Consider the following 13,488-nt stretch of genomic DNA (forward strand, 5'->3'; position numbering starts at 1 on the left):
CCACCTTAATCAGCCACAGAACCTGTGTAATTCATATGGGTTGGGGTTTAAAGGGATGAGGTGGCAACCCTATCTGGTATGGATTCTGGGGGGACCCCACGCCTTTTCCTTTTTTTGGCATGGGGTTCTCTTAAAATCCACACCAGACCCAAAGGGCCTGGTATGGATTGGAAGGGGACCCCCACGCCGTTTTTTGTTCTCAAATTTTTCTATTGCCGGCAATGTTTTATTTCTATTCAGCTGTCAGTGGGGAAGCTGTTTGGGTCCGAACCGATGCTCGGCCCGCACAGTTCGCCCACCTCTAGCGGTTAGTATAGCCGGTAGCAATAATCGCTGTCTTTGTGGGCTCGGCGGAAGGGATTCCCCTGTCTGTTCTTTCCTGCAACCACACTGTCTGTGGTTACAGGAAAGAAATTTACTCAATGCATGGGCTGCTGGCCATACATGGGTCAGTTGATAGAAAAAACTGAACAGATTCCTCCATCCACACAATCGAGGTGGATAGAATAATCCTTCCCTTGTACCATTGTATTCTGACAGCGGGAACTCCTCCACTGTCAGAATACACAGATCAGCGCCTCAGCACCGATTGAACAAACATTTTCCAACAAGCCTGCTTGTGAGAAGTGGAATATGAACGGGAACGGCCATAGATGGATCGAAATTCATCCAGTCCCTGCTAAACCGGCTGGATCCATCTAGGGCCAGCTTTAGTAAAGCAGCCGCACTGACTGCAGATGTCACGTTAACCTTAGTAGTAACGGATAGGTCCTCTATCAGGAGCAGTGACCTCCACTAAATGGATTTTGTAGTTACTGATTGAACAGGCACATTTAGGAGGAATTTTATGGCGACACTTATCAAATAGTTTCAGTTCATTGACATTTCATTGGATTATTCTGACATGAACTGTTTTCTATAGGACATGCCTCGTCATTTCAATTAGCTTGAGGTCAGGACTCATCCTACAGTACAGATTTTCTTCGCCTTAATGTGAGCCTGTGTGAAATTCGCTTGATTGCTCATATGGCAATTCAGAAAAATCGCTCAGCAGAGCGTATGGAGATAGCATTATAAGCTTGACAAATTTCATATGAAAACCCTGAAAACTTTTGTTTTATTGCCATGCTGACGTTTTTAATTCTATGCTTTATTTTGGGATGCACATGTGCAGTACAATAAGTACAATTTTTCCCAAAAACGAAAACCCCATCCACAGTTTTCCATCCTACTAAAATTTTCTACATCACTATGGTTGAAAATGATTGTCAATTTGATCCCATTAAATTAGAATTCCAGGAATTCATCCACTTTATAAAAAGTGAAGGCACATTATGAGTTAAGTCCAAGGAGCTGCATGACATTTACTGGGCTTATCTCTAATATTTATATCTGATAGGTTTATTGCTCTGCCCGAAATACACTGGAGACACTCGGGGCTGTGAAAGAGGAGGCACACAGAGCAGATATACACTCTTCCCCTCTGCTGCCTATTCACAGAAGCCTTTGTATTTTGTCAAAGTGTTTCCATACTACAAAGGCTTCTGTGAATGGGCAGGAGGAGGGGAGGGGGGGGAGCTGGTATAGCAGCTGTCGGACTCTCCTGTTTAGGATTCATAGCTCACTAGGATCAGCGCTAGGCGCTAGGCAGATCTACAGCAATAGCCGTTGTCCAGGAGTACTATAAAGCTGTCAGATATAGATATTAGTGCTAAACCCAGGAGGTGTCACTGGACTTTACTCATGATGTGCCTTCATTTTTTTTTTTTACAAAGCAGCTGAATTCCTGGAATTCAGTTTTAAATATTAGAGAATCAAACAAATGTTCAGAAAACAAACTTTCCCTTCTAACCATGCTGTCCTATGAAACGATTCACTGGACAGTTTCTTACTCCTACTGAATGGAGCAGAGAAGTGAAGGAAAGGTCCTGCATAGGCAAAGCATTGATTTGCATTAAGCCAATTTATTGTTATTTTACCCCTGTGTTTTAGGGTATCGTCTTGTTGCATCACCCGGATATACTAAGCTGCAGGCAATGATCCACTAGCATGGATTACATTTCATGATAGGCCTTATTCCCAGCTCTTCTAAACGGCCTTCTTTTGGCAGGAGAAAAGCAGTGTCAAAAATGCACACAAAGCTGCAGTTTTTCACACAAGCAGGAAATTATATTTCTGGGGGGCGTTCTGTATACCATTTGTGTACAGAACGCCTCAATTTTTCTATAGTGCATTGAATTTTACATAAACTTACAGAGCTGCAGATTGAAAAGGAAAAGTAATCTATATTAACATTCAGGTAAAATATGACTTGTGTCGCAATTGTATATGATATATATATATATATATATATATATATATATATATATATATATTGCTATTTTTTCCCCCACAAAAGTGGAGTGATCCTTTAACCACTTCAGCCCCGGAAGGATTTACCCACTTCTTAACCAGGCCATTTTTTGCGATTTGGCACTGCGTCACTTTAACTGACAATTGCATGGTCGTGTGACGTGGCTCCCAAACAAAATTGATGTCCTTTTTTTCCCACAAATAGAGCTTTCTTTTGGTGGTATTTGATCACCTCTGTGTTTTTAATTTTTTGCGCTATAAACAAAAAAATGAGCGACGATTTAAAAAAAAAAAAAAAAAAAAAAAAGTGTTTTACTTTCTCCTTTAAAACATTTCCCAAAAAAAAAAAAAACAAATTTCTTCATCAGTTTAGGCCGATATGTACATATTTTTTGAAAAAAAAAAAAAAAAAACCCAGTAAGCGTATAGTGATTGGTTTGCGCAAAAGTTATCAAGTCTACAAAATGGGGGATAGATTTATAGCATTTTTATTATTATTATTTTTTTTTTTTTTTACTAGTGATGTGGCAGCAATCAGTGATTTTTAGCAGGACTGTAATGTTGCGGCGGAACAAATCGGACACCTAACTGACATTTTGACACTTTTTTGGGAACCAGTGACATTATTACAATGACCAGTGCTAAAAATATACACTGTTATTGTACTAATGACAAAGGCAGGGAAGGGGTTAACCACCTCTGGCTCAGACCCTGGGGGGGAGGGGGGTGCTCACCACAATCACTTGTAAACACAGAAGTCTGGTTTCTGTGTTTACAAGCGATGGCTCTGCACTCTGTGTGTAACCCCCCTGAACTCTGCACTCTGTTATTAATGCAATCCTGGTATTTAATGCCCCTTTAAGACCCTCCTACTGTTTGTGAAATTTGACTGACCACACCCACTATTTGATGTAAATGGAGGGTGTGTTTGTGTGGGGGGGGAGGGGATTTGAGGGGTCGTGGTTGAGTTCCAGCACTATTGTTTGAAAAAAAAAAATCCCTGGTTAAATGTGTTTCCACACTGTTTGCTCTAACTGTATGGGGGACTGTGTGACTTTCTGCATAGCAGAAAGAGAGGATCTGTGTGATCTCCCCTTGTCAAAACGGACATGTGCCTTGTTTACACAGGCAGATCCCCATTCTGTCACTGCGGGGAACGATCGTGGGTGGTCGGCGAACATAGAGTCTCCCATGTTCAACATCAACTCCCACAGGGCTGTTAAAAAAAATGTCAAAAAGATGAACAAAAAATATTTGGAAAATTGTAAAAAATAATTAAAAAAACACATAATCAAGGGGTCATCCTCACAGGTATTCTGGTTGCATGAATGAGTGGTTTGTTAGGGGCTAGCTCACAGAACAGTGAACCAAGCCCAACAGGTGGCTCCAGCCACATTAACAATCCACTCTACCTAGGGACAAAAGATCAGCCCCTGAGAAAGAAGATCCTCCTGGATAGGCAGAATCCAGGGAGGTTCCACAGCCAGGTCCTTCAAGATGGAGAACCATGGACTCCTGGGCCAGTGTGGCGCCATTAGAATGAGAGTTATGTTTTCCGACTGAAATTTTCTCTGCTGGTATCAGTACAGGAGGGGGTAAGGCAAAACACCTGGAGAACTACCAGCTCTGAGCCAATGCATCCACTCCGATCGCCCCGTCCCATCTGCTCAGGGAGAAGAAGAGGTGCGCCTTTGTATTCTCCCTCGAAGCGAAGAGGTCCACACATGGCACCCCCCCACTTTCGAGTCACCATCTCGAAGATGTCCTGGTTCAAAACCCATTCACCCTCCCTCAGCATTTTCCTGCTGAGAAAGTCTGCTACCTGGTCCTGTTCCCCCTTCAAATGTACCGCCGAGAGGGATAGAACGTTGGCTTCAGCCTACTTGATGGTTTCCGCCAGGACCCACAGGGATCTGCTTCTGGTAGCCCCTTGCCTGTTGATATAGGCCACCGCTGAGGAGTTGTCGGATGCGGACCTGCACATGCTGTCCCTGGAATTCTCTCTGAAAGGCTCTGAGTGCCAAGGCTTTTGCTCTCAGCTCCCTCCAGTTTGAGGACTTCTTTGCGTCCTCTCTCACCCAAGTACCTTGCACCATTCGGGAATCTAGGTGCGCCCCCCAACCTGTGCCGCTCGCATCGGTCGCGACAGTCCTGGAGACCAGTAGGACCCACTCCAGGCCTTGTGACAAATTTGCCACCTTTCTCCACCACCAAAGGGACCTCCTGACTTGACTCGGCACAAATATCAGGGAGCTCTGGTCCCAAACCCCCAGAATGAACAGTTGCAAAGGGAAAAATGCAGCCCTGCCCACTGCACTGCTGGGAGTGTGGATGTTAGTAAACCCAAAGCTAACATGGCTTGTCTTGCTGAGACCTGACAGCTGCAATGGAGCAACAACATTGCCCTCTCCACCTTCTGGATCTTCTCTAAGGGAAGGAAGACCTTCTGCTTTGTTGAATCCAACAGGTAGCCCAAGAAGGTGACCTTTTGGGATGGAACCAAGTTGGATTTCTCCAGGTTCAAGAGCCACCCCAAGCTTTCTAGGATGCCTCTTGCCACCTGTAGATCCTGGGACAACTGCTCCGGGGAAGAGACAAACAGGAGTAGATCGTCCAAGTATGCGACTACCAAGATGCCTCTGAGCCGCAGAAAAGCCAGGAACTCCACCATGACTTTGGCGAAGTTGCGGGGGGAATGGATAGACCAAAGGAGAGGGCCCTGAACTGTAGATGGAACGTCCCTTCTCTGTTTTTACCGCCAACCTGAGGAACTTCTGATAGCCTTCTGCGATGGGGATGTGCAGAAAGGCGTCTTTTAAATCTATCGATGCCATGAAGCAGTTCGGGGGAAGAGGTGCCTTCCCAAGTAGACCGAGTCCATTCGGAACCTCCTGTAGGTTACTGAGACATTCAGAGGCTTCGGGTTCAGGATAAGCCTGAACTTTCCCGAAGGCTTGCGGACCACAAAGATGTGGGAATAGAAGCCTCTGCCGGTCTCTCCTGTTGGGACACATACCACCACCTCCTGTTCCTCCAACTCCTGTAGGGAGGATAGAAGAGCTGACAACTTTTCTGCGCACTTTGGCAGCTCAGTGACCAGAAGTCTGAGCAGGGGGAGGTTTTGAAAACTCCAGCCGGTATCCTCTTCTTATGATCCCTAACAGAAACTGGTTGGAGGTGATCATCTCCCACTGTGGGAGGAAAGCCCCCAATCTTCCTCACACCTTGGTTAATCCGTCATTGGGTCTTTTTGGGCTGTTCAGGAGGGCGAAAAATCGTGCCCCCACGCCCTTTGCCCTTCTTCCCCCAAACCTTCTGATCAGGTTTTGGGGCTTCAAACTTCCTCTGAGGGTGAAACTTTCTTTTAGTCTGCTCTCCATATTTCCTTCTAATGGGAAAGGCCTTTTTCTTGTCGGCCGTCCGATCTAAGACAACCTCCAAACCTGGCCCAAACAACAAATCCCCTGTGAGTGGAATCCCACAGAGCTTGACCTTGGACGCACTCTCCCTGCCACGTCTTAAGCCATAGGGCCCTCCTTGCTGAATTGGTCAGGGCTGTGGATCTTGTGGACATGCGCACTGATTTACCTGAGGCGTCTGCAATGTATGCCACCCTTTTAAGGAGCATGGGGAAAGAAGTCATGATCGTTTCTTTTGGCATTCCTGCTTCAATGTGCGCCCTAATCTGTGTCAACCAATATTCCATGTTGCAGGCCCCCACTGTGGCCGCCATGGCGGGCTTGAGGTTTCCCAGTGACGAGTCCCAGGATTTCTTCAAGAGCGAGTCCGTCCACTTGTCCATGGGGTCCAAAAACGCCCCCATGTCCTCAAAGGCCAGGTCAGTATGTCTGGAGACCTGTGAAAAGGCTGCGTCTAGTTTAGGCAAATTTATTCCAGACTAGCGCCACCTCTTCCACAAAGGGAAACCTGCTTCTCAGAGCCCTTGAAAAGAAAGGTTTCCTTATGGGGTCTTGCCACTCCCTCTTGATGACATCGACCAAAACGTCATGGACTGGAAACACTCTGTGCTCCCCAAGGCCCTTGTACATCTGGTCGTGGAGCGACAGCTCCTCTTTTCCTCCTGGATTCCTAAAGTAGTATGAATAGTTTCTAAGAGCTCCTCCGCTTCCTCTAGGGAAAGTTTGTAGCGAGAGGATCGTGTGGATTCCCCATCCACCCCTCTCCCTCTGATTCCCCTTGGGAGACTGAAGAGTCGCTGTCTGGCTTTTCCTCATTTTCCTCTCTGGAGCCCCCTGGTCTCTCTGCTCACGGAGGGAGCATCCGCTGAGCTTGGTGCAATGCTCTGCTGTGCTGGTGGAGGATTAACCTGGGACTGCAGCATCTCGAAGCGAGAAAAGAGTGTCTTAAAAGACTGGAAGGTGCTAGAAAGCTCCTTGACAGACGCTGCTAGGTCCGTACATTGTTCTGCTGACTGCTCCCTCACTAACCCCTCAATGCACTCTTTTCAGAGTGCCTTGGTCCAAGATTCCCCCATCGTGGCTCTGCATGATGGACATTTCTTCTTGGAATTGTGGGGAGCCTTGACTTTATCCGCAGCCTTGCCCTTAAAAATACAAACCCAACAGAGAGAGCAGCTATAAATGCCTGCACTGCCCACCAGTGCTGAACACAGAGGGCCACTAGGGGTGCCCTCCCCAGGACCGACCACCACCAGAGTCCCAGATGCACGCCCCCACCCCCCCCCCCCACGACTACCAAGGGGGACAAACATCCGTGGAGCTTCCAGGACAGGGTAACGGAACACCACCCCAGGGTTCCTCTTACCTTCGAGTGGCTGGTGTTGGAGTCTCCATGAGCTGCTTGTGAAGCCTCCGCTTCCAACATTTCCCACTGAGGATCGGTGGTTTCTGCTGTCCCCACAGCAGAAACAAGATTCCGTGGCCGGAACTGACATCACCCGTCTCCATCATTGGCTGCAAAGTGCAGGGCAGCCTTGGTGCACTTCCCGCAATGCCTCCACCTGGGCAGAAGAAAGCGGACCCCCCCCAGACTTTCTGCTTCCCCAAGAGAAGCTGGGGTGCGCGCAAGATGCAGTCATCCAGGTACCTCCCTAGCCTACCAGACTGTGGTAGTATTTAATTACTGCTGGGTTTTTCTATTTTTTGATAAAAAACAAAAAAAGACCGAAAATTTTGAAAAAATAAAACAGTTTCATAGTTATACAATGGTAATTTTTCTCTTTCATTGATGTGCGCTGATGAGGCTGCACTAACGGGCACTGATAAGGTGGCACTGATGAGGCCCTAATGGGCATTGATAGGTGGCAATGGTAGGTGGCACTGGTGGGCACTGCATAACAGCATTGCCTCTCCATGTGAGAGACTGATGTCCCTCTGACAGAAGCCAGTGATCGGCTTTTTTTTCAATAGCGTGAGGGAAAAAAAAAAAACGATTACCGATCTTCTGTAACAGTGAAGGAAAAAAGTATTTGATCCCCTGCTGATTTTGTACATTTGCCCACTGATGAAATGATCAGTCTATAATTTTATTAGTAGGTTCATTTTACCAGTGAGAGACAGAATAACAACAAAAAAATCCAGAAAAATGCATTTCAAAAAAGTCATGAATTGATTTGCATTTTAATTAGTGAAATAATTATTTGTCCGCTTCGAAAAACATGACTTAGTACTTGGTGGCAAAACCCTTGTTATCAGTCACAGAGGTCAGACTTTTCTTGTAGTTGGCCACCAGGCTTGCACACATCTCAGGAGGGATTTTGTCCCACTCCACTTTGCAGATCCTCTTCAAGTCATTAGGGTTTCAAGGCTGACGTTTAGTAACTCGAACCTTGAGCTCCCTCCACATATTTTCTATGGGATTAAGGTCTGGAGACTGGCTAGGCCACTCTAGGACCATAATGTGCTTCTTCTTGAGACACTCCTTTGTTGCCTTGGCCGTGTTTTGTGTTATTGTCATGCTGGAATACCCATCCACAACCATTTTCAATGACCTGGCTGAGGGAAGGAGGTTCTCACCCAAGATTTGACGGTACATGGCCCGTCCATTGTTCCTTTGATGCGGTGAAGTTGTCCTGTCCCCTTAGCAGAAAAACACCCCCAAAGCATAATGTTTCCACCTCCATGTTTGACGGTGGGGATGGTGTTCTTGTGGTCAAAGGCAGCATTCCTCCTCCTCCAAACATGGCGAGTTGAGTTGATGCCAAAGAGCTTGATTTTGGTCTCATCTGACCACAACACTTTCACCTAGTTCTCCTCTGAATCATTCAGATGTTCATTAGCAAACTTCAGATGGGCCTGTTTTTTTTCGAGCAGGGGGACCTTGTGGGCGCTGTAGAATTTCAGTCCTTCACGGCGTAGTGTGTTACCAATTGTTTTCTTGGTTTCTTCCATTTGCAAAAAACAACTGTTGTCACCCTCTTACCAAGCTGCTTGGCGATGGTCTTTTAGCCCATTCCAGCCTTGTGTAGGTCTACAATCTTGTCCCTGACTTCCTTGGACAACTCTTTGCCATGGTGGAGAGATTGGAATCCGATCGATTGCTTCTGTGGACAGGTGTCTTTTATACAGGTAAGTTGAGATAAGGAGCACTCCCTTTAAGGCCCCTTTCACACGAGGCAGACTCTGTTTCTACAGAGCCCGCCTCGGTCCGCCGGCTCAGCGGGAGATCTGTCCGTTAATCTCCACTGAGCCGGTGGATGACAGGTCCCTCTCTGCTCACTGATCGGAGGAAAATGGACAGCATGTACGTTTTCATCAGATCTCACCCGATCCGATCCGCCAGCGACGGACCTGGACGTAGAGCCATCCGTCTGCTTTTAGCGGATCGGACGGGGTCGGATGTCAGCGGACATGTCTCCGCTGACATCCAACGCTCCATAGACTAACATGGAGCGCCCGTTCAGGTCCGCCGTCAAAACTGACAGGCGGACCTGAACGGTACGATCGTGTGAAAGGGGCCTAAGAGAGTGCTCCCAATCTCAGCTCGTTACCTGTATAGAAACACCTGGGAGCCATAAATCTTGCCGATTGATAGGGGATCAAATACTTATTTCACTAATTAAAATGCAAATCAATTTATAACTTTTTTTTAAATGCATTTTTCTGATTTTTTTTTGTTATTCTGTCTCTGTGTTAAAGAAAAAAACCTACCATTAAAATTATATACTGATCATTTCTTTGTCAGTGGGCAAACGTACAAAATCAGCAGGGGATCAAATACTTTTTCCCCTCACACTACATCAAGTGATCAGCTGTCATTGGCTGACAGCTGATCACATGGTAAAGGGTCGGGATCGGCCCCTTACTCCAATCTGTGATCAGCCGAGTCTCATAGACTTGGTTATCACAGAACGTGCCGCGCGCGCCCTACAGGGACACACTGACAGCGCATGCTCGGGAGGACATCTATGGACACCCTCCCAGCAATTAAGGCCCATTCTGTAGACGTCTTTCGGCTATAGTGCAGGCGGGAGGAGGTTAGCAAACTTTGTTGCAGATTCCTACCTTTTGGAATTCTGAAGAAATAGCTGTCTGTGCCCAGGTAAATGTAAATGGGAGGGACTTTGATCATTATCAATCAGCTGCCACACCTGCAGGCCTCTGAGGAAACTGGTAGGGTCTGCATCCCTTTAGATGTGATATACCCTTTGATATTGCTGTTGCAGGGGATGCCAAAAATCTGACTTGTATCTTAGTGCAGACTTCTGGGAAAATCAGTGAGCCAATCACACAAGCAGAAAACAACATTTCTGGGGGCCTTCTGTACACCACCTGTGTACAGAACGCCTTCAGGTAGCCATATTGCATAGAATTTTACAAAAAAAAAAATCAGTGCTGCCGAATTAAAATGAAAGGGATTTTTTAATAACATTCAATTACAATATTACTTGTATCGCAATTATATATGCTAGATTTTTTATTTTTTGCTATTTTTTTTCCCACAAAAGTGGAGTTATCCTTTAGATGACACCTGTATTAAAATAAAGTCAACTGTACCCACCCATCCTTCAATACATATACCCCATTCTAGTCCATAGCGACCTACCCGTTTTCTGTTTAAAAATACGTTTCCTGACAGTCTATTCAAGAACATTAAAAAATATTGAAAATATTTACCTCATCAACAGGATTTCATTTAAGGTATTTAACCTCTTACGCACGTATATGCGGCTGCTCGGCAGGTGGGCCTTAATGTCGAGCAGCCGAATATATGTGGCCCTGCTAAAACAACTTACCACGCTGAGAGTGCACTCCCTGCACAGTAGCCGGTAGGGATCGGTAAGCTCCAAACGCATACTTGAGATCAGGAGCTTTCCGATCATGTAACAACCAATCACAGTGGTTACATGACCTGAAGGCCCACCTCCACCTCCAACCTTTTAGAACTCTTAAAGGGCCTGGAGGTGGTTGGCGTGAAACGGTTAAAAAAAACTGAAATCATGTTTTCGCCTGCTTAAAGTAGGAACTTCACTTTACTTAAGCCCCCCAAAAAATAAAGGTCTCCAACACTTGCCAAAGAAATAAAAATAAATACTTTCCCGTGGTCCCTCTTCCTCAGCGCTGCAATCCTTAACTGAGATCTGGCACGTGTACAGACATGCCATGAAGCTGTAACATCTATGGGACTTGGCAGAGATGCCCATGGCATGTGTACACATGCATCAGATCCCCTGCGTTTGCTGCATACACACATCAAAGATAACTCCTAGAGACTCTGAAATGTTTATGCACATGCACATCTTGCAAATGGCTCCTGGGATGGCTACATCGCACATCCCAGGAGGCAGTTTGTGAGCTGCGTGTGCGCACATGTGTCGGGGTCTCTTCCAGAGAACTGGCAAAGACTAGCAGCATGTCTGCGGATGACGGGGAAGTTGTGGTGATGTCATCCTGGCCTATGCCAGGATTTAGGAAGTGAAAAATAAAAAGAAATAAGCCCACGTGAACGAGGCCAAAAAGTGAAATTGGATTGACTGCAATGGGTCAACCCATCTCTACACCCACACCGCTTTGTGTAGCTTATACAGTTGCAACAAGAAAACACACAATGTGAACCAATTGGCATTTTATTTTCTGTGTAGCCATGTGATCTTGTTTTGAATGTGCAAATCTTCTGGAAGTTGTGGCTCCTCGGGCAGTAAGGAGCAGATCCTAGCAGGAGGCAGATGTGAGAGGGGGACAGATCGTTAAGGGTACAGTGGGCAGAGTCAAGAATATGGATGGTGAGGATGCAGGGCAGATCTTCAAGCTACATGTTCTGCTCATGATGTGGTCTTCTGGTTGAGGAAAAGTCTGAGGTTCTGTTGATGGTCCTGTGGCGTCATCTCTGGCTACATATCTCTACTTCTGTGGTCCTCTTTTTTTGGTGCTCATCCCATCGTTATTTGTGGCTTTGGTGGTTGAGTCTATGCATCCGTGGCTTTAACTTTTTGGTCCAGGAAGTCACTGCACCCATGTCCATCAATATGCTGAGTACAGTCACTGCTTGTAGTTTTTGTATTGTGTGACACTGGCTGACCTTTGCTTGTCTTGGCTTGACTTTGACCTGTATCTCTGCTCTGTCCGGCTCTCTACTTCTGCCTGTGGCCCTGGCAGCACCAGGGATGACGTGTGGGGAGATCCGGACTGTGGTTCTGAACCCGCTCCGGATTATGGAGCTCTAAGTGCAGTGCTACAGGACAGAGTGCTTCTCCACGGGGCATGTTAGATCCCGGGCAGCAGGCTCATCAAGGAACCAAAGGAGCTTACCATTCACTGGGGAGACCCGTGCAGCCGGCAAAGGATCAGACTCTTCTTCCTGAAGGATACGCTAAGAGACACAAGCAAATGTCAATTGCAAAAGCTTTGGCTGGCAGCAAGTAAAGTCAAATAGGGAACAAAAATTCCTATAAAGCATACACTAAAGCCAAAAATGCAGTTCATTTTCTTTCAATCTGATTTTTTATTTTTTTCCAAATCCAACACATTTAGATTTAACAGGGTTATCTCAGAACATTTGGGCAGAACTGAGAATTTCTGTTAAGATACCTACCATTTATGCCCTAAGAGAGGAGCTAATCTATACACTATTTCTCAGATTCCAGTGCCTTGCATTGGTTTAAATTGAAAATGTTGATTTAAAAAAGAAAAAAAAAAGAAAAAAAAACATAAGAATACCACTCTAAGGCTCCTTTAACACGGCATCTTCCATTCAGATCAGCAGGGGATCTGTCCGCTGATTGGAGCAGAGTGGATGACAGGTCTGTGTCTGCTCAGTTTATGCAGAGCGGACATGGACAGTGCCTACTTTGCTCTACGGGACGGCAGGTGTAAACAGACTTCACTGTTAGTTTACACCCAAGCGGCCACTGATATAGTAAAACAAAAACAAAACAAACAATTGGCAACCACCCCAACCTGGCCTTTGCAGCAAGGAGCACATGGAAGGGAGACACATTTAAAAAAAAAAAAAATACCCAGCTTACTTACCAGCCAGCCTGCAGCAAACCAAATAATCCTGTCTAACACATTTGCAAATGCATGTGTAAGCTGCAGAGGCCATGTCACGGCACCTCAGTGTACTGCAAGCCTAACTCTATAATTGAGAGTCTCCAAAGTCGGTGCACATTTATAAAAATAGATAGTTTAAAGGCAGGTATGCCTGGAGGGAGCCCACCCCTCAAAGATTTAGGGACGCACTGGACACCCAGCAATAGGACAATGGCAGCAAAAGTATCCAGTGCATCCCCTCACCAAATAACCAACAGTACAAACAAATGACAACCACCCCAACCTATAACTTAGCCATTGCAGCAAGGAACACATGGAAGGGCAACGCATGTCAAAAAAACAACAAAGAAAAATTCCCAGCTCACTTACCAGCCAGCCTGCAACAAACCGAATTACCCTGTCCAACAGTTCACGTTAAGACCAACGGGTTTTGTTTGCGCACAAAGGCCAGTTATAGGTCGGGGTGGTTGCCATTTGTCTGTACCATTGGTGAATTGGTGAGGGGACGCACTGGATACCTTCGCTGGGTGTCCAGTGCCTTCCTATACCTTTAAGAAGGGGTGGGCTCCCTCCAGGAATACCTGCCCTTAATCTATCCATTATTATATATGTGTTCCAACTCCGCAAACTCTCAAAATGTATGAGTTAGAACTGTAGTACACTGGGG

At 46.0% G+C, this 13,488-nt stretch overlaps 1 protein-coding gene across 3 annotated transcripts in view; it reads right to left on the reverse strand.

Moving 5' to 3' along the window:
- Positions 1-11,382: 11,382 nt before the first annotated feature.
- PGLS (6-phosphogluconolactonase) overlaps positions 11,383-13,488 on the reverse strand; it is a 45,110-nt gene continuing 43,004 nt past the window's right edge. For all 3 annotated transcript variants that reach the window (XM_073622502.1, XM_073622503.1, XM_073622504.1), the window contains exon 6: positions 11,383-12,141. In XM_073622502.1, the coding sequence (XP_073478603.1) occupies positions 12,004-12,141 (138 nt within the window). In that variant the 3' untranslated portion in view covers positions 11,383-12,003. The remainder of the gene's footprint in view (positions 12,142-13,488) is intronic.

Source organism: Aquarana catesbeiana, linkage group LG03, assembly GCF_042186555.1.
Source record: "Aquarana catesbeiana isolate 2022-GZ linkage group LG03, ASM4218655v1, whole genome shotgun sequence".
In the NCBI taxonomy this organism is placed as follows: Eukaryota; Metazoa; Chordata; class Amphibia; order Anura; family Ranidae; genus Aquarana; species Aquarana catesbeiana.